The sequence below is a fragment of the Populus alba genome, chromosome 1 (genome assembly GCF_005239225.2).
Source record: "Populus alba chromosome 1, ASM523922v2, whole genome shotgun sequence".
Taxonomy (NCBI): domain Eukaryota; kingdom Viridiplantae; phylum Streptophyta; class Magnoliopsida; order Malpighiales; family Salicaceae; genus Populus; species Populus alba.
Window position 1 is genome coordinate 4868931 of NC_133284.1, and position 25904 is coordinate 4894834.

The following is a 25904-nucleotide window of genomic DNA, read 5'->3' on the forward strand; positions in this document are numbered from 1 at the left end:
GTGCTGTGGGACATGTTAAAAAAAATTTCTTAGTATAAAAAATATTTTTAGAAGATGATAACATTAATAAATTTAGGTTAATTTACAACTGGATAATCTCAAAGGAAGAAATGAAAAAAGAAAATTAGAAGCTTCAAAGCTTAATAAAACTAATTTTAAATAATAAAATTTAAGAAAAATATAGGAGAAAAAAATTTGAGTCAACCTGGGTATACTTTATTAACCCACTACTCACGATATGAGATTAGAATAAAAAAAAATATTTTTTTCAGAAATACTTTAAAAAAAAAAAATCAAAGTTAAATAAATAAAAAACATTAAAAAAAAACTTGAGTCACCTTAGATCAACCTAACAAACTTGTGACTTGGATAACCCTTTAGAAGAAAGGAAAAGCATAAAAAAAAATCTCAAAACCCAATAGTCCAAAGTCAAATGATGAAACTAAAAAAATAAAAACATTGAAAAAATTCCAAACAAGTTAGGTTAAATTGACTAACATGTAACCTTGGATAACACCAACGAAAGGAAAGGGGAAAAAATAAAAAGCTCAAGGTCTAATAGTTTAATGTTAAATGATGAAATAAAAAAGAAACATCAAAGTTAAATTAAACTAATATTCGAAACCAACAACCTTGGTCATGAGACCGAAATGACCCTACAGAAGAAAAAAAATCTTACACAAAATTTTTAACAGTAAAAAAAGAAAACAAATAGTAATCAAAACAACTAGGATTAAATCTCGTATAAAAAGTAATGAAAGACATAAATGGGGGACTCAATCGAAAAATAAAATAAAATAAAATAAAATAAGAAAAAAAATTTTAAAAAATGAGGAACAAAATTAGATAAATAAGTAAATAAAATAAAATGTTGAGGGATAAAATTCAAAAAAAAATAAAAAAAAAAAAGCAAATAAAAAATGAGAACCAAATCTGGAAAAACAAAATGTTGAAGGAGAAAATTAAAAATAAAAACAAATTAAAAAAATGATAAAAAAAATAATAATAATAATAAAAAGAATGAGTACCATATTTGATATAAAAACTAGTCAAAATCAAAAGAAAAAAGAATGAAATTAAATATAAAAAAATTAAAAAAAATTCCAAAAACAAATGAAGATCCATCAAGAGAAAGATGAGCACAATTGAAAGACAAAATAAATGGGAGGACAACCTTGCTTTTTGGTTGGCCTGACGTGAATTTTAAAGAGATGAGAGAGAAAATAATGGAAGGAGAAAAACTCAACTGCCACTGAACCATCATGATTTGAGCAATGCATAGCCCCAACAGATTTGCCTTCACTGGACACTTCAGAAGAGATGGTGGTTGGGAAATTCTAGTTGTCGTACGAGGCTGCACGTGCCGTCCAAAAGGCACAAGTAGCATTCACTCGCTAGTGCGTGCAACGCAAGCACTAATAACTTTTTCATTCTTATTTATGAAAAATATTAATTTGCCCCTAATCCAAATAGAGTATAAAAAACCATGAGAAAAATACTAAAATACCCTTTGACTCTTCCTTTAATTTTATTGACTTTAAGGACAATAAAGTAATTGTACTTTTTGTAAAAAAAAATTACACAAAACCCCACTTAGTCTTTCAATTTTTTAAGGGTATATATGCAATTTAAGATGTTTATGTTGTGCTAAAGATTAAATTTTTTAACATAAAAAATAGTAGGGTGTTACTAATATCTTTTATTGTCACGACCTGATTCCCGGATTCATGACCTGACAAGGTTCCCTTCCAAGGCTCCATAGCTATGCGAATCCAAACTTATATACAATCTTATCCTTTAAACAATTCAATTAGAGTTCAACGCAACATTAACAACAAACTAACTTCATAATGTAATTTCATTGTCTTAATACAATAGTTAATATAATTTCATAGTTTTGGAGCACTAACTAGACATAAAAAGAAGGCACAAATTACAACAAAAAAGCAGGTTCGGAAGGTTCAACAAAAGCAACCCGTTATCAAGCTATAAGCCTGAAAAGATAAATAATAAGAGGGTGAGTTTAGCAACTCAATGAGTAGATAACGTTCAATATACACAAACGAGGTAATACAACAATGAAAAATATATCTACAAATATGGCTCTAGGTTCTTATAGAAAGATTTATCAAATAGGCCATAACAAGAATATCATAAGGTAAAGCTCATTAGAAAATCAAAATGCAATGAGCATGAGGCTCCGTATTGTGGGATGATCAGTCTACACAGGTTGATGACTCCCCCGACCAACTAGGTTTCACATATAATGTGCACAAAGACTAACATTACCCTTTTAGCATGGGTATTCTAACTGCATATCATAGGTTCATAATCATAATCAAATAAACATATTAATATCTCAAGGCTCAACTCATGACATCAATCAAATGAGGAGTTATCAATTCAGAAGTCAATTCAAAATATATACTAGTTCATATCAAGAGTTCAGATTCAACAATTGATCATGCTTTATCATAATAAGGGTAATAATCAACATATATATTATCAAGAAGCATGATCCAATTCATATTAACAAATCAAATATTTATAATATTTTTCATGCATATAAAAAATTATCCACTCACCTGATTTGAAAGCAAACAAAAGTCAAAAGCAAACACCGAAGAAAATTCTATTGACGTCCCGTTGGTAGAATATCAGGATTATCTAAATACAAATGAGACATATTCAAGAACGACTTGAAAGAACACTTAACTTAAAAGTGTATTCCATAACCCTATATGTTTTTAAAATAACTAGTTAATTTTCTCAAAAACCCAAAATTTAACTGTTTTTCTGAAATATAATTCATAATAAAAAATAATAATAAAATTGGTAATAATTCACTAACTAACCCTCAATTATTCATCAAACTAATCTGCAAAAGCTAATATTACAGTTAGGGACTAATCTGGAATTTATCATATATTTTAGGGCCAAATTGTAATTTCATCTAATTGGAGGACCAAACTAAAAATATCATAAATTCATGAATATAGTGGAATTATGTCCTTAATTCATCCACATTTCTATACAAAATCTCTAATTATGCTCCAAGGACCATTCTGGAATTTTTCCAAATTTTTAGGATCAAATTGTAATTTTTGTCAAATGGAGAACCAAACTAAAATTGTCATAAATCCATGACTATACTGAAATTCTGAACATAATTAATCCTCAATTATGTCTAGAATATCTCATTATGCTCCAGGGATCATTTTGCAATTTTACCAAATTTTGTAGGGCCAAATTGTAATTTTTTTCAAATTGAAGGACCAAATTGAAATTGTTTAAAATTCACAACTCTACTAGAATTCTGCCCATAATTCATATTTTATTCTGTTCAGAATCTCAGAATATGCTCTAGTGATCAATTTGTACTTTTCCATAGTTTAGGGACTAAACTGTAATTTTTGCAATTTGAGGGACCAAACCAAAATTTTATCATCTTCAACATCAAACCTAGAATTTCAACAGAAAACCTACTATTCTTTCCATATTTCTAACTCAAAATTCATCATCCACACAAATCATAACTCAAAATCATAAGCTTTACCTATAATCTTCCATAATCAACTAATTAATCAATTACCCATAATAATCATCTCTATAACATTCAAATTAATTCATCGATTAACCCAAAATACAATCTTCAAAACCCTAACATTTATCAAAACCAAAATTTAAAGTTCAAATAACATACTATACACATTAAAGCATAAATCTTACCCTTCTAACTTATTTTCTTCAACTCCTTTCTATTTCCCTTCTAATTTCCCTCTTTTCTCTTCCTCTTCTTATTCCTCCCTTCTTTCTCACGATTTGCTCCTTCAATTTTTAGATCCCTCCTTTTTTTTTCTATTTATATTTATCAACTATTGTTCAATTACCACAATACCCCTCATTCATTTATTCCTACATCTAAGCCTTCAAGGGCTTTCTAGCCTTTTCATATCTCTTTAATTCAAAACGTTACGTTTATTGTATAAAAAATTAACTTAAATTATGTGAGAGTTAATTCAATATGACATGATTGATTTAATAGGTTCAAAGATAATTTAAAAGACTAGTAAAACATGGTTTGATTACAAAAAATAATAATTAAAACAACAATTTTTAAAAAATATTAAGAAAAATATATTGGATCAATTCATGTTAACCTGTCAAATCAGTGACCTGAGTCATGAGATTATCATAAACACGTATAAAGAACATCAGAATAAATAATAAAGTCAAATTCTCAATCATTTCAATATTAAATAATAAAATGAAAAATAACAAATGGCAAAAAAACCTTGAATCAACCCAAATTAATTTATCAAACTTATAACCCAAGTCATTAAATTGTGATTATATGAAAAAAAAAATTAAAAATGAAGTCTAATTCCTAAGGGACCTAATATTAGGGGTGTTCAAAAAAAAAACCGATTAAAAAAAAAAACTGAGAAAAAATTAACCGAAAAAACCGAACCGATAAAAAAAACCGAATAAACCGATTAAAAAAATTAAAAAAAAAAAAAAAAAAACCGGACCAAACCGGACCTTTTTTTTACATTTTAGAAATCTGGAAATTCACATGCACGCTTGCAGGCGTGGGCAGAGAAAATAAGGCAAAATCTAACTTTTCTTTTGTCATCTACTCCAACTACAAATTGTATTATAATCCATTGATGTTAAGTTTACTAGCATGTGAAATTCAATTGACACACCATCTGAAATCAATCTCTAGATTATCAAAAGGTGGGATCTGCGTGTCACTATACTATTTCCAAACATGGCAGAAATTAAAGACCAATAATTTTCCAGAGCCGTTGGAATGGATTTTTCTCTTCTCCCAAGCCGCCTCACCTTCACAAATTTCACCTCTCTTCTTCTTCCCTTTCCCTCAGCCGTTTCCCCTTCTAGCCATTTCCTTCTCCAGCCACCCCTCGCCTCCCAGGTCTTCTCCCCTCAGCCACGGTCTCTCCCATTCTCCAAGACAGCAGCTCCATTTTCCTTTTCCAGCGACACACCCGAACAACCAGCCACGTACCAGATCTTCTCCCTCCCAGCGGTGCTTCTCTCGAGAGCGCTGTTGACAGATCTTCCCTCTTCCACCGGCCGCAGGCCACGGTCTCCCTCACCAGCACAGACGCGACAAAACCGAACAGCAGCAGCCAGCAACCTCTTCTTCGACCGGACAACCACTCACATCTCAATCACAGCTTCAGCTGCCATCGCAAGATCTGTCACCAGCAGGAAGAAAGAACAGCCAACCAAGAAGAAAAAAGAAGACAGAGGTCACAGATCTAAAAAAAAGAAATCTGAGAACGAATCTGGACTAAAATAGAGCCAAATTATTTGATTGATTTCGGTTTTTCTAGTTTGTAAGGCTAAAAAAAAAAACCGACCCGAACCGAACAAAACCGGTTCGGTTTGAACCGGTTCTCGGTTCGAACCGGTTCTCGGTTCGGTTCGGGTTATACTAACAAAGAATAGTATTTTCCGGTTCGGTTGAATTTTTATGTTAAAACCGGACCGGACCGAACCGAACCATGAACACCCCTACTCTAAACAAGTAAGTTATGATTAGTTGGTATCCTATCACATAAGAGACATATATACTTTTACGCTCCCACTATCTTCATAGTGTTAAGCTCATAACAATTTTTGCAAATTGCATCAAAGCCAACTTATGTGAATGAATGGTTTGTAAATTTATTTTTATAGTTGTTATTACACATGGCACAACGTCTCTTGACATAAAATTAACTTAATAAATCCAAAAACTACATAAATCAGTAAAATAACACGATTTAAAGGTTTTTTTAAAACTTCAATGTATTTTTTTATATACTAAAACGTCAACTTTTTAGATTAATCATTGCTTTACTACTTAACCTATTAAATTCATAATTTAGATAATAAACTATTAGAATTTAAAAAAAAAAAAAAAACTATAGTAGAATAATAAATAGAAACTTATAAAAGCAAGTGCAAATTAAATATCAAATTATTTATTTAAAATTATGATTTCTTAACATAAAAAAAAAATAAACAATTTATGAAGACATTCAAAATCAATAAAAATTTTAAAGATGAAATTAAGGAATTGATTGAGAAGAAAAAAAGGAATAAAAAAAATCACCTTCCCCATTCATTTTAACAGTGAAGGAGATGAGTTAAAACTCCAACTCTTAAATGTATTAGGTAATCTTACCATGTGAAAATTAATTCAAAATAAAATTATCATTAAAAAAAAAGAGTAATGAGTTAAAAAGAATAGACAACTAGATAGATAGAAGATTTCTTTTTCAATTATACAGAAAAGAAGCAAATGTCGTATCTAAGAAATGTCATCCACGGCAGGGGGTATCAAGAAAAGAACCTCACAATCATTCATAATACCTGCCTATATACCGGTTCAATCTTCACCAGGAACAGACGCGTAAAGAAAACGTTCCATCACAAAGCTTTCAACTCAATGCCCTTTGTATCAAAGCATCAGCATGCTGGGGAACCTCGCAAAACAAGTATACTTGCACTAAATCATTCTGAGTAATTTGTGTTCAGATCATAACAGATGCAACACTCAAACAGCTAGTCGAAATCAGGAAAGCCTCAGATTCCCCTTGTTACATATACAAATAATTAAAATAAGAGAAGAAAAACAAATCAAATTTACTGTATCCTTTTATATCATTTTTTTTTTTTTTTTACTGGAAGACCATGTCAGAGAATGGAAAGGTCAGCAAGTTGACATCGGGGGATTTGAAGCACCAAATGGCAACGCTTATTTCCATATCTTCACACATTTGTCATGACTTGCAGAAGCAACCATCCCTGTAGCTTGTGATTGAGCCAAAGCTGATATCACACACTCATGAGCTGCAACTGTCATACACTTGTTCTCCGCCATGTTCCAGAGCTCCAATGACTGAATTAGAACAATGGTTACAGCCCAAGGAAAAGAAAATAGAAACCAACATTAGTAATTAATGAAATTGTTAAAAGTACAAATAAGAATAAAATATCAACAATTGTAACGCTGAAAGTTCTCTGTAAATAGATATTACGATCCCATGAAGTTAAGAAGATACTTTGTTTCCTAAAACACAAGCACAAAACATTCCTATGAATTACAAAAGGTGGGTTAAAATTGAAACAAAATCCTTGTATCGTTGGATTGTTTCCTAAAAATGCAACAAGGTTGATCTGTTTCAAATAAAATGGAACTCGAAGTACTCACTTCCAAAGCAGGGTCAATTACAGGCAACAGCACATTTCTGCTGTTTATAAAAACACCACTAAAACTTAAATACTAGTATCAAAAGAAAATTTACCTGGTATCCTCCAATAACCAAGAGAGTGGCATAGCCTGGATGGAAAACACAAGAATGGAACTTGTTCCCACTCGAACTAAGTTCATGAATGCAATCTCCCGTGGCCAATGACCACACTCTAACAGACTCTTGACTGACAGAAGCCAAGTACTCCCCATTTACATCCCAACAAACAGAATGCACCTCTGTGGAGTGCCCCTAGAGTAAAAAGGATTCATTTATTATCACATAACAAATGTGAAAGGGGTTTTATTAGTTTTCTCAGCTTCTAAGTTCAAGACCAATACCTGTAATGAGTGTGTCTGTCTGTCAGACTCAATATCAAAGATGGATACGACATTATCTGAAGCGGCAGCCAGCAGTTGTCCAATTCTTGGCTGAAATCTAACTTGTGCAGTCCCTCCCTGCTCCATCAAATGTCCAAAATTTAGAATAGAAAAGGAATTCAAATCATCAGAACTTCTAGAACAAAAACAAAAAAAAATATACATGTAAAGGAGCTTCATGGCTAACCTTGGATATCCGGGTGCAAGAATACTGATTGATGCTCCAAAAGCGAATCTCATTGTTACCATCACAGGAACAGAAAAGATCATTGTTCTTAGGGTGGAAGTCAAGGGACACCACATGTGAGGTATGCCCTGTGAATGTCTTCAAGGAAAACCTTGGCTGCAAGGATAACCACATTTAGTGCTTACTAGTTTGTATGTCCGCGTTACGTTGCACGGGGACCATAATTTTTTAAATGTAAAAAAAATATCCAAGTCTCAGGAAATTTTTTGGCATTGTTTTTAAACCTGAAAATACAGTTGTTTTGAAAAGGAGGGATGATTTACCTATGCGACATGATAGCAACGCCCCCAGAAGAAAAATAAATAAATAAAAGAATTCAAGTATAGAAAAATAGTTATACCATGGCCAAAGAAAAAAGCAGCAGTAAACTTATGGAACTGACAAATAGTTTGAGGCAAAAAAAAATTGATGACTTCAATAGATTTTTACCCAATTGATAACTTAAATCATACAAAAGAATGGATGATTTTTGTGAGAAAGCATTAGAGATAGAAAACTCACTCCTGCAGCATCCCAGAGGCGTACACTTGTATCAAATGACGATGTTGCCAGCTGAGTTGAATTTGGCCTGAAACGAACATCAGTAATAATGTGGGTATGCTCTTCCTGAGTGCACTCAGTTTGCAGAGTTTCCATGTTCCAAATAACAACCTACTAACGAGAAAACAAGTAAATCCACATCAATTCTTATCAACAAGATGTCAATTTTCATGGTTAATAGTTGCTTTTGCTGATTAAAAAAGCAAAAACTTAAAATGATATCTAAAGGAATGATTTTATTATGGCTTAGTCCTATGTTTGTTAGTCCACCTATGTTTTTCTGCTTCAATTGTTGTAAGTATAGTATGCACGAAACTTTACAGTTTCATTTAATGAGAATACTGAAAAACAAAACAAAAGGTAGTTTAGAAATTATGGGAGCCTGTCATTTAGTATTTCATTAAGTTGCAGTGATGTGATACGAGTAATAGAAAATATGCATAAATGTCCACATGTAGCATTCATATTTTGGTTATCCAGTTTGAGCATTCTGTTCTTGCTTGAAGAAAAGGAAAGCAAATGAAAATAAAACCACCAAGCTGACAATACAGATCTCTTTCAATTTTAAAAAGTAACACATGCATAGTATTTAAAGACCAGATGCTTCGATATTTTCAGACATGTTAACTATCACATTTTCAAGTTAAAATGTGGTAACTACTGTAAAAACTTTTTTCCACAACATGACATTGTACAAACGTATGGCAATGATCTTAAATCGATTAAGAAAAGGAGAGAGTTATTGTCTTCATTTTTTTCAGAGATCATCTCCCTTCTACAATTGTCCGCTTTCTTCACTGTATTCTCAAAATGCTTCCACTTTCTTCAACAAACATGACCTATAAACCAAGGTTTATAATGAATGAAGCTTTGGCTATTGACTTGTATGGCTGAAGCTGTAGAAGCTGGAGTGCAAGTTCCACTACTCCCCACCATCAAATTATAATAATGGTAAACCATGGTTCTTAACACACACACAAATAAAAAGAAAAAAAGAGGGGAGCATGCTAGGAACCATGAGTACCACATGCTAATAAGAAAGCCCTTCTGCTCTCCAGGTTCTGAAAGACCGGTACCATATTCATAAAAGATATTTAACTGAGCCTAGTAGAAAGTAGAAAAATGGCCAAGAGTATGTGCACAAAAATTAACTCAAAATGTGGTTATCAAGCCGCTATTAGATTAACAAAAACAAATGCAAATACTCTTATCAGGGGAAAAAACAATATATAAGAATAACTATTAAGAACTACGAGTGCTGGCCAAAGGATTAAGGTTTATTCTAAAGAGCTTGCCCTCAATTTCATCCACCAGGATATCCAAAAAAAAATTAGCACAAAAGGGGGCAATACCAGAATACATAAGAGAAGGTCACAAGCTTCCTTGGGATCTCAAGGTGAGTGCACCTTCTCACCCAAATAAATATCAAGAGATTGTGATTTTCCACGTAAAGTAGCTCATCTTTGAATGAACCAAGCCAATGTATTGAATCGTTAAGGAGTTAGTTGATGCAATTAAACTACCCAAATTGGTTATCATCAATGGTTAAACTTGACAAGGCTAATTGTGTTGAGTTCCTATTCAGCAAGTAATGAGGTCTTAGGTAACTTGCAGTAAGCTACATTAATCAGGTCTAGGAATGACACGCTCTTCATTTGCAGGTCCAACAGAACCATACAGTGATAACATCCAATGGTGAAAAAAACAAGAAGATTAGAAGAACAACAAACTATACTAGCACATGTAGCAGCAAGAACAATGAAATACAGCAATTGCAGGTCCCTGATAAGTATCAACCCAATGGATAAGCCTAAGCAAGGTGTAACTGTTACTCTATATGATTGCAATAATCAACCCACTATCCATCAATTAATGAATAGAAAGCTGAAGCAGATGAGCCAAACGAGATGATGCCATATATGTGAAAATGATCACTTTAAGTATAGGATACTGTAGAAATTGCTGCATTTTAATATATATCCTCATACAATATTTAATTAGTTAATAGTTTCCCAACACAATATCTCATCAATTTCATGCTCGAATTCATCGAATCTTGGAGTGCAAGCAATGATTTCTAAACCGACTTGAATCATCTATTTAGCGAGGTACAGGAAAATAGTGTATTTGGCTAGCAATCAAAACATGATTAATATGGGCATTATAAGCTCGTTACAATTCTCCATGTTAGTGTAGGTATGCACTAACTAATCTGAAAGTCAGCATCCAAAGATATGCAAGCAAAATGAAAGTAAAAAGTTCAATCATCCAAAATTGCCTTAACATGGCAATCAGAAAATGAAATTAATCCTTTCAGGCTACAATACAATGCATTATACCTTCTTGTCATGCCCAGCACTGGCCAACAATTTCCCATCTGTAGAGAAGTGACAGCAAACAACTTTCCCATTACTTTTGCGTATCGAACTAACTTCACTGAAGTTGAAACCTGAGATGTTAAGAAATAGGCATTGCTATGGTCAATTTGAAAAAAGTAATAGTGCAAGGAATTGAAAATATTGCTTACCCTTTGAAGCTTCAGCAGCATGTTCAGAGGAATTCCTTTTTAAAGTACCAAACAAATCCCTTCCATCTCCATCATCATGGGATAAAAAAGATTCCACATTATCATCCAAGGAGCCAACATCTGCAAAATGCTCAATGTCTTCCTGCAAAGAGATAGAAAGTAAAAACACAGGAAATAGATAGGACCAACTTTGGGCAATACCGTGAAGAATATTCCACTAAGAGCACAACAGTATAACTTAAATTGACTAAGGAATACATTAAAATACCAACACAGGCTCAGAAATGAATAAAAGATTTATAGGAGTGCTTGGACAAGCAATTTCATTGGGCAAAAATATAAACTTATTGCATTTGTAACAATACAAGAAAGTCTGATAACCCCACACTTGACCATTTTTCCATTAGCAGTATGGGTTGTTGTGGCTTCCAAACAGCAGATTCCTAATGTTACATTCACATCTCTAAGTTATTCAAGTCCCAGCTTGTAAGTTTGTTAAGAGTGATACAAGAAAGTCTGATAACCCTACACTCGACCATTTTTCCATTAGCACTATGGGGTTGTTGTGGCTTCCAAACAGAAGATTCCTGATGCTACATTCACATCTCTAGGTTATTCACGTCACAGCATGTAAGTTTGTTAAGAGTGCATACCAGTGGGTTTGTGGATGATGCAAGAGCTCCAGTTGCATCACCACTGTACATCAAACCTTTTGGCATGCTATTGACATGCTGTAAATTGCCAGCTGTGGCAATCCCATCACCAGGAGTATGAGTTGATGGAGTTGATGGTTGTGAATTAGAAGGGCCTACTGTATTTCCTGTACCGGTACTATTAGCAGGTCCAGAAGATGAAGGGCCTTTCCTCTTTCGGTTATTCTATTACACCATAAACAAGCATTAGTCAGTGCTTTAACAATAAAATTATATGGGATATTTAGGAAAGGAAATTCATCTTGCCACTAGTTAATATTGAGCCCATGGGTAAATGCAGTGGAGTGGATAATAAAGCATCAGGTCTCAAGGAACTTAAAATTTTGTTCTATGTTAAACCAGGTGTATATTATTAAGTGCATTTAAGAAAACACAACCTGCTGTGGGTGCAAAGGATCTTGTTGAGAGGATGATTGTTGCATCTGTGGCAAATTCATCTGTTCAAGACACACAACCACATAAGCATTAAGAACTCATAACCCAATGAGAACAGTTCAAAACATCAAAATTTGGATTAATTCAAGGAAGAAAATCCTACCTTAGATGAAGTTGAATGCATTGGAGAACCGATAGAACCATCGTTTACATTTGGTTGGCCATCTTTGCTGTTCAAAGCCCCTCGTGGCAATCCCCTAAGCTTCCGTGGATCCATATCTCCATACATTGGTGAAGCAGCAAGGTTGCCTTGTGCCTGGACCTGTGCCAATAACTGCTGTTGTTGTTGCTGTGGCAAAAGCTGAAACTGACTAGGACCATGTAAAAGAGGCCTTTGAACTTGTGCACCCAAATTTGGACGAATTTGTTCAAGTCCCTGTATATTCAATAATAGCCTACATTGTGAACAACCAGCTAGATTTTTAATCAAATCTCCAGAACAAATGAGCTCCGGTATAGAACTTACCGTTAAGGGCCATCCCCTCAAGGGAAGACCATTGACTCCAGGGTTCAATCCTGAACATAAATTAAAAATAATTAAAATAAAAAAGAGATTCTAAACATAAAACTTGATGAGGATTAGTACAGTAGAATTCTTCTTGGATTTTCCAGAATAAGTTGGAGGGAAGAGTTTGATCCAAGGTGAATAGACACTCATCTATTTTCTTGAATTAAAAATACCATTACCTCTATGCATTGCTTGCATTTTGTTAGCTATTCAAAATCTAAATCAACCATGAGATATCTATTTTGATATATATGGCATGATAAGAAGTCTGTTTACAATAACATTTTGAAATCATGGATTTTAAAATCTTGGATATACCAGAAGTTGTCAACTGGATATGCAAGAAATGTTTGATGATTGTCGATGTGCAAGATCTAGACTTCAAATAAAGCTGCACAATGATGATGGGCCAACGTATTTGTCCCAAGTGGTTGGAAATAAGTAGGTAGAAAAACAGTCCCACATATTAGACTGTACAAAATAAAGGGACATCAACATGGACCTTTATTCAAAATAATAATTCAGAAGCGCAAGTAGCCAGTACCTAGCTAACAGAGGAATCTTTAATGAATGCACTTAAATAAGAAAAAGAATAGTTGACACTGCTATGATCATAGACAGGAGACACTCGACCTTCTTAATCTTTATAACACCCTTCTTGGGTTTGAGACTGGTGGAGAAAGATTCTTTTGGTGCAAGCAAGTACATTAATATCTCAATCAATAGTTCAAATCAATTGGGAGAAAGTTCTGACTGCATGAATAAACAGAGAAGAAAGTACAAGCACTCTGAAGGACTTCGCAGTTTTACCTTCCCATATTGGCATACTATATGTTACAGTTAGATCACCACATCAAGAGTTGAAGCACATGGTAACAGATTTTTTAATTTGTTAAATGACCAAGAAGTTTCATAGGTAACAGTCAGAAAAGTAATTTATGGGCAATGGAAGTTTTCATTCCTTCTTTTAGTTAAGATTTATGCAAGACAAAATTAGTTCTAAGACTTTATTCTTAAAAACCAGATGCCTAGTTTTTACAAACAGGAATAATGTGAAAATCAATTTGTAAATGCATGTGTTTATATGCCCTCATCTCAAGTACCATTTCTGCAATAAAGGATCCAATATATTTACCTGCATTTCCAATTCCAGGTTTTGATTGCAAGATTCCCTGCCCATAAATGGTTGAAGGGTCCATAGGCAAAGATCTCTGGGCAGCACCCAGGCTCACCTCAGGTTTGACATCCTGTTGAATGAATCAACTATCAAGCACTCAATGAAATTGTGAAAGCAAAAAATCAGAACTCGGAGTTGCAGCAAATATAGTTCTTTTTGTTAAAGTAGTTACAGCGGTCTGTTGAGTTCGTGCCTGGATTTGCTGCAGTGCTGCAGTAACATTCCCAGGATTTCCTTGGACCAATTGGCTGTGTCGGCACAAAAGAATCAGCAAGCAAATATTGGGTATAAAAACTGTCTAATAACATCTACAAAGAAATTTACCCTGGATGGTTTGTAGTTGAATTGAGGAGGGCCATCCTAGCATCAAGATGCGGTTGGGATGTTTCAGACTCCATTAGGTTGGAATGCTTCATACGTTCCTCATACATTTTTGCAGCCAGTGCACTGGCATTTGATTGCCTGAGCATTCCTTCAGAACCAATAGAATTTACCGGACCCCCAACGATTGGATTATTAGGACCCCCTCGTTGCAACTGAGCTTGACGCATTAGTTGCAGCTGTTGATGTTCCTTTGTCTTGCTTTGCTGTGCCTACACATCAATGCAACAGTCCAAGTAAAGAACTTCAACAGAAGATGCATAATAGGCAGGCAGGCAATCAAACCCACCTCTAAATACGCTGCAGCAGTCTCGGAATGTTTCTCATTTGTCCTTGCTATAAAAATATCCCAGAAGACAGACCACCATTCAAAAAGAAACCCCCCAGGAGCATCAATCGCTGCACATTCAAACTAGTAATTATATCTTAAACATTTCAACTCCTTTTGCACCATATTTAGGCAGCTGATTCAAAGCCAAGCCAAAAAAAAACCGACTACTGTCACTTCCATTAACTTCTAAAACACCAGCATAATTATGTCCAAAACCTATGCTATAACAAGCTACCTTTCCCCCACGCTTCTTGAAAAGTAAAGTAAACGTAAGATTCTGGGCCTTACCTACTGGATCGGGGTGAACTTTCCCCTCAGTCATGAATGATTTTGCAGTAGCATGCAATTTCTTCTTCACCAAATAATCATATATGTACACATCAAGCCTATAAAAAAATCAGCCAGTTTTAAAAAAATACCATTATCAAAAACCTAATTATTAACAAAAATAAAAGACCAAGCAATAAATTACCAAAAATAAAAATTGAAGAAACAAGAGATCACATACATTTTATCTGCTTCCCAATTACTCTGTGCCATGATTTCAGCTCAAAAATCACCAAACAAAACTGCTAAGAACCTAACGAAAACAAACAAAAACTCTGCCAGTAGTAGCACATAAAATTGATCGATCAAATTCAAGTCACAATCCACAGAATTTCGAGATTTATAGAAAATTCATGATTCTAAGAAAATTAAAACTAAATACATAACAACTTACCTTAATTTCGAAAAATTATACGGAACAAAAAAGGATTTATTACTGATCACGGACTATGTGTAATAGCGATCTCCATTGATCAAGCATTGTCACTGAATACAACAATTATCACGCAAAAAAAAAATCAAAAAATTCAACACAAAAATTCAAATTAAAACCAGAATATTGTTGAAATAATTAATTTAGCGATTACCTTTGATTTTACAACTTATGCGACGAATAAAAAAATAGAAAAGGTAGAAGCTTGGGGCCCTGTTATTTTAAAGGTGCCAGAAGGAAGTTTTAACGGAGTGAGAGTGCGGACTGGTGAGAGTCTACTCGAGTCGAGACTCGAGAGGAGAGTCTGAGCAGGATCCGAAACTGGGGTGTGGAAGGTTTGAGTCTGGGTTGGGATTATTGGTTCGGTGTACGTGCAGGTTTGAAAATAGAGATGGCCGGATAAATCGGTGACGTGGACGAAATTAAAAACGACGCGTGGACTTTTGCCACGTTGGATACACCCTTGAGGTCTGGATTGATGGATCATGTTAACGAAAATTTGTTCCACGTATTTGGTCCAATTTTGTGTTTTAAAAGTCATTTTTAAAAAATAATTGTTTTTAATTTTTAAAATTATTTATATATATATATTTATATTTATATTTTTTAATGTAAAGAATAAATTTTAAAAAATATTATTTAATTTATTTTCAAACAAAAAATATTTTTAAAAATAATTACTTTTTAAAAAATAATTATTACTACGATTTCAAACAGGTTTTTAATATTTTGGATTGTGTTAGCATCTGATTTTATTATTTAATGTGTTTTAAAAATATATTTTACATAAAAAATAATATTAAATTAATTTTTAAATATTTTTTTATAGTTTAGATATGCTAATAAATAAATATAAATATATATATATATAAAAAGATATTTTTATAAACAACATGTATCGTAATAACTAACAAAAAATATTGATTAATTTTTAATACATTTTACTACTAGCTAATGATTTGTTTTCTTTATTTTTTTAGTCTAAACTTTAGGATTGGTTCGTAGAAAAAATAATTAATTTTTTTAATACAATGAATCTCACATCTTTAAAATAAAGAATACGTAAATTGATTAGAATATATAGTCTTCTTGTCAAACAAAAAAAAATGTATTAATATTCCCTTTCTTAATAAGAGATTTGAAGTTTTAGCTTTTTTATAACTGAAAAGAAACTAATAATTTATTTATTAATATTCTTCTATTTTATCTATTATTGTTATAGTAAAATGGAAAATAAGTTTCAATATTGATTTTAATTCTATAATGCTATGTGTGGATTGATGGAGAGGTATTCGACACAGACTGTCAAATTAATGACATTTAGGTACTTAAAAAACTCAAGGACTTGAGCATAATAATGTTCCAAATTTAATGTTTCTAAAAGTAAAATATATATGATTGTGGTTTTGATTATTTTTTAAAGTATTTTTTACTTATAATTATATTAAAATAATATTTTTTTATTTTGCAAAAATTATTTTTGACTTTAGCATATTAAAATGATATAAAAACATCAAAAAAAATTAATTTAAAATTAAAAAAATTAATTTTTTTTAAATACTTATAAAATATAAATACAAACAGGCTGCAATAAAAAACTTTGAAGATAAAAACTATCTAATTACATTTAACTGTAAATTTGTAATAACATTATAGAGACATTCGTTGGCTGAAATTGATATCACATCATTAGGATCGTTGATTTAACCTCTATATTGATTTCTCGATAAAGGACTTTAAGAGTATTCTTTTTTTTTTTTTTTTCAGGTTTGCCCGGCTGAAAAATAATGTAATTACTCTTCAGATTCGGTAACTACAAGAATTTTACCATTTTTTTTAGCTGATAGGTATCGTCTGTCCTTCGGAGAATAGACTACAGACACACATTAATAACCAAGTTATTTACACGGACACGCATTGATCATCCATGGGATGATTGACACGCGATATATTGCAGATGGAGTCAAGAAAAAATTAATTTTTTTTAATATAAAAAAAGAAATTATAAGTTACTAATATTTTTTATAGTAATTTTTTTTAATAATCTCTTATAGGAATTGATCTAATATAATCCATTTAAATTTAAAAATTTAAAAGTAATTCATATAACTCGTAAAAACATAATTTGATTAAAAATAATTAAAAAAGATTTTTTTTTAATATTAAGATAACAAATATTAGATTGACTTGGATCAACTCAGGTTATGAGATTTTAATAACCCCATAAAAAAGCAAATCAAAATGAATTATGAAATTTAATTCTCAATCAAATCAATATTAAAGAATGAATTAAAAAAGGAGTTCGAAAAGAAACTAGAGTTAACCAGTCAAACTCATGATTTATGTTATAAGATTGAGATAACTCAATGGAAAGCAAATCAATTAAAAAATAATTCAATTAAAAAAAGAACATAAAAAACGACCCGAGTCAATCCACCAAACTCATGATCTGAGTCATTAAACCAAGATAAACTCATAAAAAAATGACATGATTTAATCTAGTTTAACCTATTAAATTCGTGACTTTGGTCATAAGACTAAGTTAACCCCATAAAGAGTAAATTAAAATAAATTATGAAACTTAATTTTCAATCACCCAAGTCGGATCCGATTGTTGAATGATAAAATTTATACAAAATTTAATTTAAAAAATGACAAGAAAAATGAGCCAAGTTAACCCGGATTAGCCCATTAAATATTATTCTCGGGTCATGAGATTGAAATAACCTAATAAAAAGTAAATTAAAGCAAATCATGAAACTTAATTCCCAATCAAACACAATATTAAATGATAAAATTAAGAAGAAAAAAATTGTCAATTAAAAAAAATTGAGTCAATTGGGTTAACCCGTCAAACTCGTAACTCAAGTCATAAGACGAAGAAAACCCAATAAAAACAATATTCAATGTTGAAGGACCCATGACCAGAGTCATGATAGCGAGATAATGTCTTAGAAAGAAAATAAAAAATGATTCAATTTAACCATGTTAAAATGCTAAAATCAATGACCTTGATCATGAGACCACGATATCCATATAAATAACAAATCAAAACATATTATGAAACTCAATTTTTCATCGATCTAGTGTTGAACAAATGAAATTAAAAAAAAAATTCAATTAAAAATAAGACACAAAAAACACCTCAAGTCTACTTGAATTAACCTTTTAAACACTATTTCCGAGTCATAATGATAAAATAACATAATAGAAAGTAAACAAAACAAATCATGAAATTTAATTCTCAATCAACCCAATATTAAATGATGAAATTAAAAAAATTAAAGTCAAGTAAGAAAAAAAAACCTTAATCAACAAAGTTTACCTGTGTAAATCCGTGATATGTGTCACGAAAATGATAATTCAATAACAAAAAAAAATTTAATATTAAATAATAAAATTAAAAAATATTAATTAAAAAAAAGGCACAACACTATTTTAATAGTGCTTTGCGAGAAGGGATAAAAAAAAACCTAATCTCTTTTAGTTTATAGTTAAAGTTAATAAATTGAATCAATGAATATTTGTGTTTCTATCCGGTTCAACATTATGATTCTCTCTTCTTCTTTTTTGGGTCATAAGATAAAAAGGGTCACATGTTCATCTAGTAGAAAAGCCTTTTATCCTTGTTTAGAAGTGCTGCTGATACAAAGATTGATCAAAATTTATTTATTTTTTGTTTAAATTTATTTTTTTTTAATATTTTTAGATTATCTTGAGATGTTAATTTAAAAATAAAATAAAATTATTTTAATATATTTTTTAAATAAAAATTACTTTGAAAAGTTAGCACGTTTTTTAAGAGAAAGAGACGTTTTTTCAGAGAAAGAGCATAGGGCAGGCTGGTTAAATACAAATAAAATCTAGTCTTGAAATCAAACAAATGAATCTAGTGCTTTGAACAGGAAACTAACAAGAAAACAATTGACAACAATGCCTTTCCAGCCTTACTGATTACACTTTGCAACATCGATTGGTCACAGGTTGACTAGCTCTTCACCTTTCAATATATCTGTCGGAAACCATTTAGGTGGTGGTCTAGTTGTAAGAGCTTGGGACTAGAAGGTTTGCTACTTTTATGATCTTAGGTTCGAGTTCTAGGTTGCTCATATGATGGCCACTGAAGGCTTACATGATCGTTAATTTCAGGACCCGTAGGAATTAGTCGAGGTGCGCGTAAACTGGCCGAACACCCACGTTAAACTATATATATATATATATATATATATATATATATATATATATATATATCCGGAAGCTAGAAAATAGAATATTATTGACATCAATATCTGGAGTTTTGCTCGTAAAACACCGAGCAATCAAAGCCATTGCTTCTTCACTAGCTTCCTCAGCACCTCTGAACTTTTGCTTCCTTTATTCTGGGTATATAGCTTTTTCCTTTATATTGGCTTGGTACTAGCAATGTCGATTCACTGTCATTGTTGCTATTTGTTCACTGCAACAATCACTGCTTAAGTTTCTCTACACGTCACATTATATTTAATTTTCGCTCCAGTACTTTGCTTTAATTAATTTGTGACGATTTTATTTTACTAAATTTAATTTATCTGCAAATTAAGACGTGGGCACCTACCTAAGTAATTAACTACCTTTCCTCACCATCACATGCATGGGCATAAATTATTGATCATCCTGTTTGATTCAAAACAATACTGTGACCCGTTCTACACGCATCCGATTTAAGAAAAGATTTGGAAAGATATTATAACTAAACCTAGCCAAAATAAAGTTAAACACATTAAAATCATGTTCATAGCTTTGATAAGTTGATTCGAGAAAATAGAATTTAAAATTTAATTCGGGTTAGTTTCTTAATTGTAATTAATTCAATCCAAATTCTATTAAATTAATATAATGGAACAATTAATCTAAATTAATCAAATAACGTAACAAGACAGATCTTTTTCTGACTGCTAGAAAAAAAGATCTTTTTTCTAAGTCATTAATTCCCTGGTCAAGTGTTGCAGCTATGTTGGAAACTGCAGCTCAGGTATAACAAATTCAAAATAACCACCCTCGTGTTCGAGTCATGGCGCGGTATTGAGTGACTCGTGGAGGTGTGTTTAAAAACGCCGTGGAAAAATAAATGTCAGCAACTTTGTACTCAGTCAATGCATTTAATAATTTGCCTCGATCGAGTTACATGGCAAGAACAGGACAGCATGGCAGGCATATCTGAACTGTGTCGTGTGGTTTTTGTCATTAATTTAACAGGTTAATGCTGTTTTTATTAATTAATGTGTATAAATCATTCACTAATCTTCATATTTTATTTTTTAATCTAAATTATAAACAAACGGGTAACCCAACTCCCAAATTCTCAATTCCCAAATCATCTAATGTTATCCTCTTTGATCATATTATAAAAATTAATCCCTTGAAATCATTCCGGTTAATTAGTTGGCATATCCTACTAATTAATATCTTTGAAATAAGTCAAAATCACACCAGAATTGATTGAGTATATATATATATCTACCGCGAGAAAATCTTATGGTGCCGAAAACAATATTAGTGTTATTTTATTGATTATTTCTTGAATTAATTAAAAAAAACATAAAATAAGAGGGAAAAAAAAATTCATTAGCATTAAAAAATGATAAGAACATCCCAACTACAATTTTTTTTTTCATTTATTGCGTACTTCAACACAGGAAAATTAGTAGGTTACGCACCCACCTTCTGGTGAAAAAAAAAAAGGCACTGTGCTCACAGCTAGTTACAACAACACGGAGAAAGCTTATACGATACTTCCACAAATGAGATCGTATAAGAATTAGATATGCCTGCCTCCCCGCGAGTTAAATCCAAATATACAAGATTACGTTATAAGAATTAAGACGATTACAGTCAATTACCAATGAACTGAACTTTAAGTGTGTACTTGGCACAGTACATATTGCCAGAGAAAAGAACAAACACGATGAAACACCAGAATATTTTAGATAGAAATTGGCATGCATGGATCATGAGCATTTTCTTGCTCATAATTTAATTAAATGCCGCATGGTGTTATTTAAACCTTATCTTTTACACTAAAATCATTATGAGAGTGCCGCAGACTACACTTTTACGTAGTTATAGCTAACCTATTCGATATTCTGGCATTTGCATGAGCAAGCTAGCTAATTAACTACTGCAACTTTGATTATGAAATCGATATTATTGCCAGTCATATATAGGACTGATACAGATCTTCTCCATTTAACTGGCTATGGCCAGCTCTATATATTGATCATATAATTATATAATTCCAAGCGGGTTAAAATCTGGGCCGCCTAGCTCGTGAGAAATTAAGAGAGAGACAGTACTCGTGGCTGGGAACATAGTTTGGTATGTTCATTAATTGCATCATTGAATGAGATTCATTGGTTTTGATCCATTTCATAAATTTCATGTAAAAAATAATTAGCTAGCCAGCTTAAGCACTAGCATCCAAGTTGACTCCTCTTTGGGACAGTAAGCTCTATATATGAAGTCACTCATCAAGTCAAAAACCCTAAGCTAATCTTTTTCAAGCAACATAATACAATCATAATTCCTTCAATACCGAGTCAGTTCTGAGCTTGTTGGAGAGGACAGTTGGACCAATAAATTCCTTGTCCAATAACTGATGGGTCTCATTTACTCTTGTAAACGCGTGACATTTAAGAGTTATATTCTGGATCTATCTTGTATAGTGCATGCTCAGTACAGATAATGCACACTATCTCCCTTCTTTCTGCTTATGATCATTATATATACATGTGCATTTACACTCTCTTGTTGCACTACTACTACACAGTTAGCTTTGCTAGCTAGCTTAAGGGTTTTTTTCTTCTTCTCTGCTGGTTTTGTATGTTTATGCTGGCAAAATGGGCCTTGTAACTGGTCACCGTGTTGTAGGGGCTCTCTTGTGTGCTTTTCTTTTGAATGCTTTAGTTGTGGCTGATCATGTTACTACTGGTGACAAAGACGATAAGCACTTGTTGGGTCGTCCCCATTTGTTGAAGAAGGGGTTTATACACGGCCGTAGGTTTGGCGGCGGCGGCATAGGAGGTGGTGCAGGTGGAGGACTTGGTGGTGGTATTGGAGGTGGTGTGGGTGGTGGCTTTGGTGGAGGTGCAGGGGGTGGACTCGGTGGTGGTGAGGGTGGTGGGTTTGGTGGAGGAGTAGGGGGCGGCGGCGGCCTTGGAGGTGGTGCAGGAGGTGGATTCGGTGGTGGTGGTGGTGGTGGAGGCCTTGGAGGAGGTGGTGGGCTAGGAGGAGGTGGTGGGCTAGGAGGAGGTGGAGGCCTTGGAGGAGGTGGTGGGCTTGGAGGAGGTGGTGGGCTAGGAGGAGGTGGTGGCCTTAAAGGTATACATGGTGGCGGTCTAGGTGGTGGCATTGGACATGGTGGCGGTTTAGGTGGTGGTATTGGACATGGTGGCGGTCTAGGAGGTGGCGGTGGACTAGGAGGAGGTGCTGGAGGTGGTCTAGGCGGTGGGCATGGTGGAGGTCTTGGTGGGGGCGGTGGAGGGCTAGGTGGTGGAGCTGGTGAGGGCTAGGTGGTGGGTGGGCTTGGAGGTGGAGGTGGAGCTGGTGGAGGGCTAGGTGGTGGTGGTGGGCTTGGAGGTGGAGGTGGAGCTGGTGGAGGGCTGGTGGGCTTGGAGGTGGAGGTGGAGCTGGTGGAGGACTTGGTGGGGGCGGTGGAGGGCTAGGTGGTGGAGCTGGTGGCGGAGCTGGTGGAGGGCTAGGTGGTGGTGGTGGGCTTGGAGGTGGAGGTGGAGCTGGTGGAGGACTTGGTGGGGGCGGTGGAGGGCTAGGTGGTGGAGCTGGTGGAGGGCTAGGTGGTGGTGGTGGGCTTGGAGGTGGAGGTGGAGCTGGTGGAGGGCTAGGTGGTGGTGGTGGGCTTGGAGGTGGAGGTGGAGCTGGTGGAGGGCTAGGTGGTGGTGGAGGGCTTGGTGGTGGTGGTGGTGGGATTGGAGGTGGAGCTGGTGGAGGAGGTGGTTTAGGTGGCGGTGCAGGTGGCGGTGGAGGATTTGGGGGAGGTGGTGGTGTTGGTGGAGGTGTTGGAGGAGGGGTTGGAGCTGGTGGTGGTGTTGGTGGTGGACTAGGTGGCGCCGGTGGAGGTGGTGGGTTTGGAGGAGGTGGTGGTGGTCACTAAAAATTAATCAAGTCCTTAATGTGCTTTGCAGCAGAAAAGGAAGGAAGAACAAAAAAGAAACGTTCTTGTTTATCACCACGAGCCACTACGAAATCTAATGTAGTAGATGTTAATTTCACTTTCTAGTTTATGTTACTTAAAAGGGTGTTTACAGTTCATTCTTTCTCAGCATTCTGGACCGGAAATGGTTGATCATAGTAGTGTTCCAGTACGTCCGTCGGAACTCGTGATATAGTTTTCTCTTCATGCATATCATGGTGGAATCTTAAGCTACTATATTCTAGTTTGGAGCATCAAACCTCCTGGTTTAGTCTGTGTCCATACCTTCGTCGTCAATCAAACATTGCTGTTCAAAATAATCATCCCAACATTAATTTATCATCTGAAAATCAATGCAGAAATAATCAAAGTTGTACCCAACCAATCTGTATGACATCCACATGCTCCCTGTCGGCGGAAAAAATGAGTCACCAAGGAGGTGACCCTTGCATTTATTCTATGTTTGGTTGATAAAAGACGTCCTGTCTGATCCCATATATGTTTTCAGACATTGATGCTCCAAACCTAACATGCAAGCCACACTGAAGGCCATCGTACGTACAGCAACTCGACATGCACGTCTTAATTGACAGAACGAATTAGGTATCCTTTAATTCGATGGACAGGAGAAATTAAGAGGTGTAACGAATGTGCTCTTTAATTTGAAAGGAAGTGGCCTTACTTCATTTCTTTGCATATAGGCATGCATGGATCGATGACTAGGAAGAGATAAGTTCGTGTATATCCATGATGATCATGATCGATTTATGATCACCCAGAATTACTCTCGAATGGTACTGATCACCAGCTTAATTTATGTCACCTTTTTCTTTCCTTCTTAGATAAGAAAGCACAGATCCGATAAACCAAAAAAAAAACTACGAATTTTACATCCATTTTAATTTATTAATATATTTTACAGATCATATATAGATATTGTTTACATATATTACAAATCAATTGTAAAAATGACGGCATTACTTAATAGCTATAGCGGCTAATTCTGGTTCTTGATAGCTTTTTGGCTGACCTGGTGTTTCTGTTATCGTGCCTGTCTCCTTGCTTTTACCCCAAAACACCATATTAGTATCCACACACGACCAGTGCTGCTCCTAACATGCTGTGTCTCGCAGAACAGGGGGGAAAACGTCAAAGCTTGAAGTCATGAACAGGTACAAGATGTATATATTTGTCATGAAAAATTAAATTAATAATTAACGTACATTTTTTTTTTTTATCATTTTCTTATGTGGGAAATGAACAGAGGATCAGAACTCAAGGTCTTACTTTTACAATTTGCAAGGGCTATATGAATGGGTTAACGATTTATAGGCCCTGTTGGAAATTAATTAAAATATATAAACATATATATATAGTAGTTAACAATACCTTCCTAGTCGCCACTTTTCTCCCAGCAGTATAGACCCTAGAATGGCTGCCATCACAAGCGCGAGAGGGTTAAAAATAGACACGAACAAAGGCCCTCTCCTTCGCGTTACTTTCATGTTAAGCAGGAAAGATGTTGAATAAAAAACACCCTGCATGACAAAAATCCAACGGGGCAACCCAATATCAGTACTGAACTAGACGATTCTTTCCTCTTATGTTAGCAGAGAAAAACAATTTCCTTTTTCAAAACCTCTTTGTTTTTTTCTCTCCCGATCTTTCCTTTAATTTTGGTCATGATGAATAAATGCTTGATAATTAAATATATACTTGTTGGCTATAAGTATTAAGAAATACAGTTGATTTTAAGGCTGTTAAAACATTTCCACAGCTTGAAAAATGAGTTATTTTTCATGTCTAACTATTTTAAGAAGAATATATATTTTTTTATATAAAATGAATAATTTTTGATTGTTAATATATAGTATAGAGTGACGATGGTAAGATAATGGTAGTTAGGGGGGTGAACAAATTAATCAAATTCAAAGATGAATATGTAAAAACTTATATGAAATTAATGGAACTGAATCAATTTAAAAAAATAATCTATTAAAAACTAAAAAAAATTCAACCCACAATATCAAACCAATAAATTAAGTTCTTTCATTTGGTTTGGTTTGGTTTAAGGTTTATAAAAAAAATCAATTTAGTTGAATTTCTTGATATCTAATAAAAATCGTAGAATCAATTCTCATCCCTAAGAATAATGTTGATAATATATATTATAATGACGAAAATAATAATAAAAAATTGATAAACAACATTAGCGATGTGAGGGAAAAAAATTAATTATTTTGATAAAAATGATGATATAGCATGATGATAGTTTCAGACAACATGTTAAAAATAATCACTAATATGATTATAATGAAAATGATATTGATGGTAATAAAACGACAGCATCAGCATATTGATACCACTCATGAGATAGATGTGGTTAAAGTATTTTATGTTAAAAATGAAGTTTCTTCCAAACGAGCACGATTTACTTCACTAGTAAAATATT

At 33.7% G+C, this 25904-nt stretch overlaps 1 protein-coding gene across 3 annotated transcripts; it reads right to left on the minus strand.

The window, feature by feature from the left end:
- Positions 1-6453: 6453 nt before the first annotated feature.
- Positions 6454-15637, minus strand: LOC118061604 (transcriptional corepressor LEUNIG_HOMOLOG). 3 transcript variants are annotated; one of them, XM_035075123.2, is made up of 19 exons: positions 15422-15637; positions 15229-15320; positions 15016-15087; positions 14796-14893; positions 14466-14575; positions 14120-14388; positions 13989-14043; positions 13754-13865; positions 12577-12626; positions 12214-12486; positions 12053-12112; positions 11616-11840; positions 10963-11104; positions 10775-10884; positions 8397-8546; positions 7836-7991; positions 7610-7726; positions 7323-7520; positions 6454-6916 (listed from the first exon to the last, which is right to left on the minus strand). In XM_035075123.2, exons 3-19 carry the CDS (start codon positions 15045-15047, stop codon positions 6773-6775), a joined length of 2301 nt encoding a protein of 766 aa, XP_034931014.1. In that variant the 5' UTR covers positions 15048-15087; positions 15229-15320; positions 15422-15637; the 3' UTR covers positions 6454-6772. The 3 variants fall into 3 exon arrangements, with proteins under 3 accessions (XP_034931014.1, XP_034930997.1, XP_034931004.1); XM_035075106.2 differs by having other exon boundaries at positions 13968-14043; XM_035075113.2 differs by having other exon boundaries at positions 13968-14043; positions 15016-15109.
- Positions 15638-25904: the final 10267 nt, after the last annotated feature.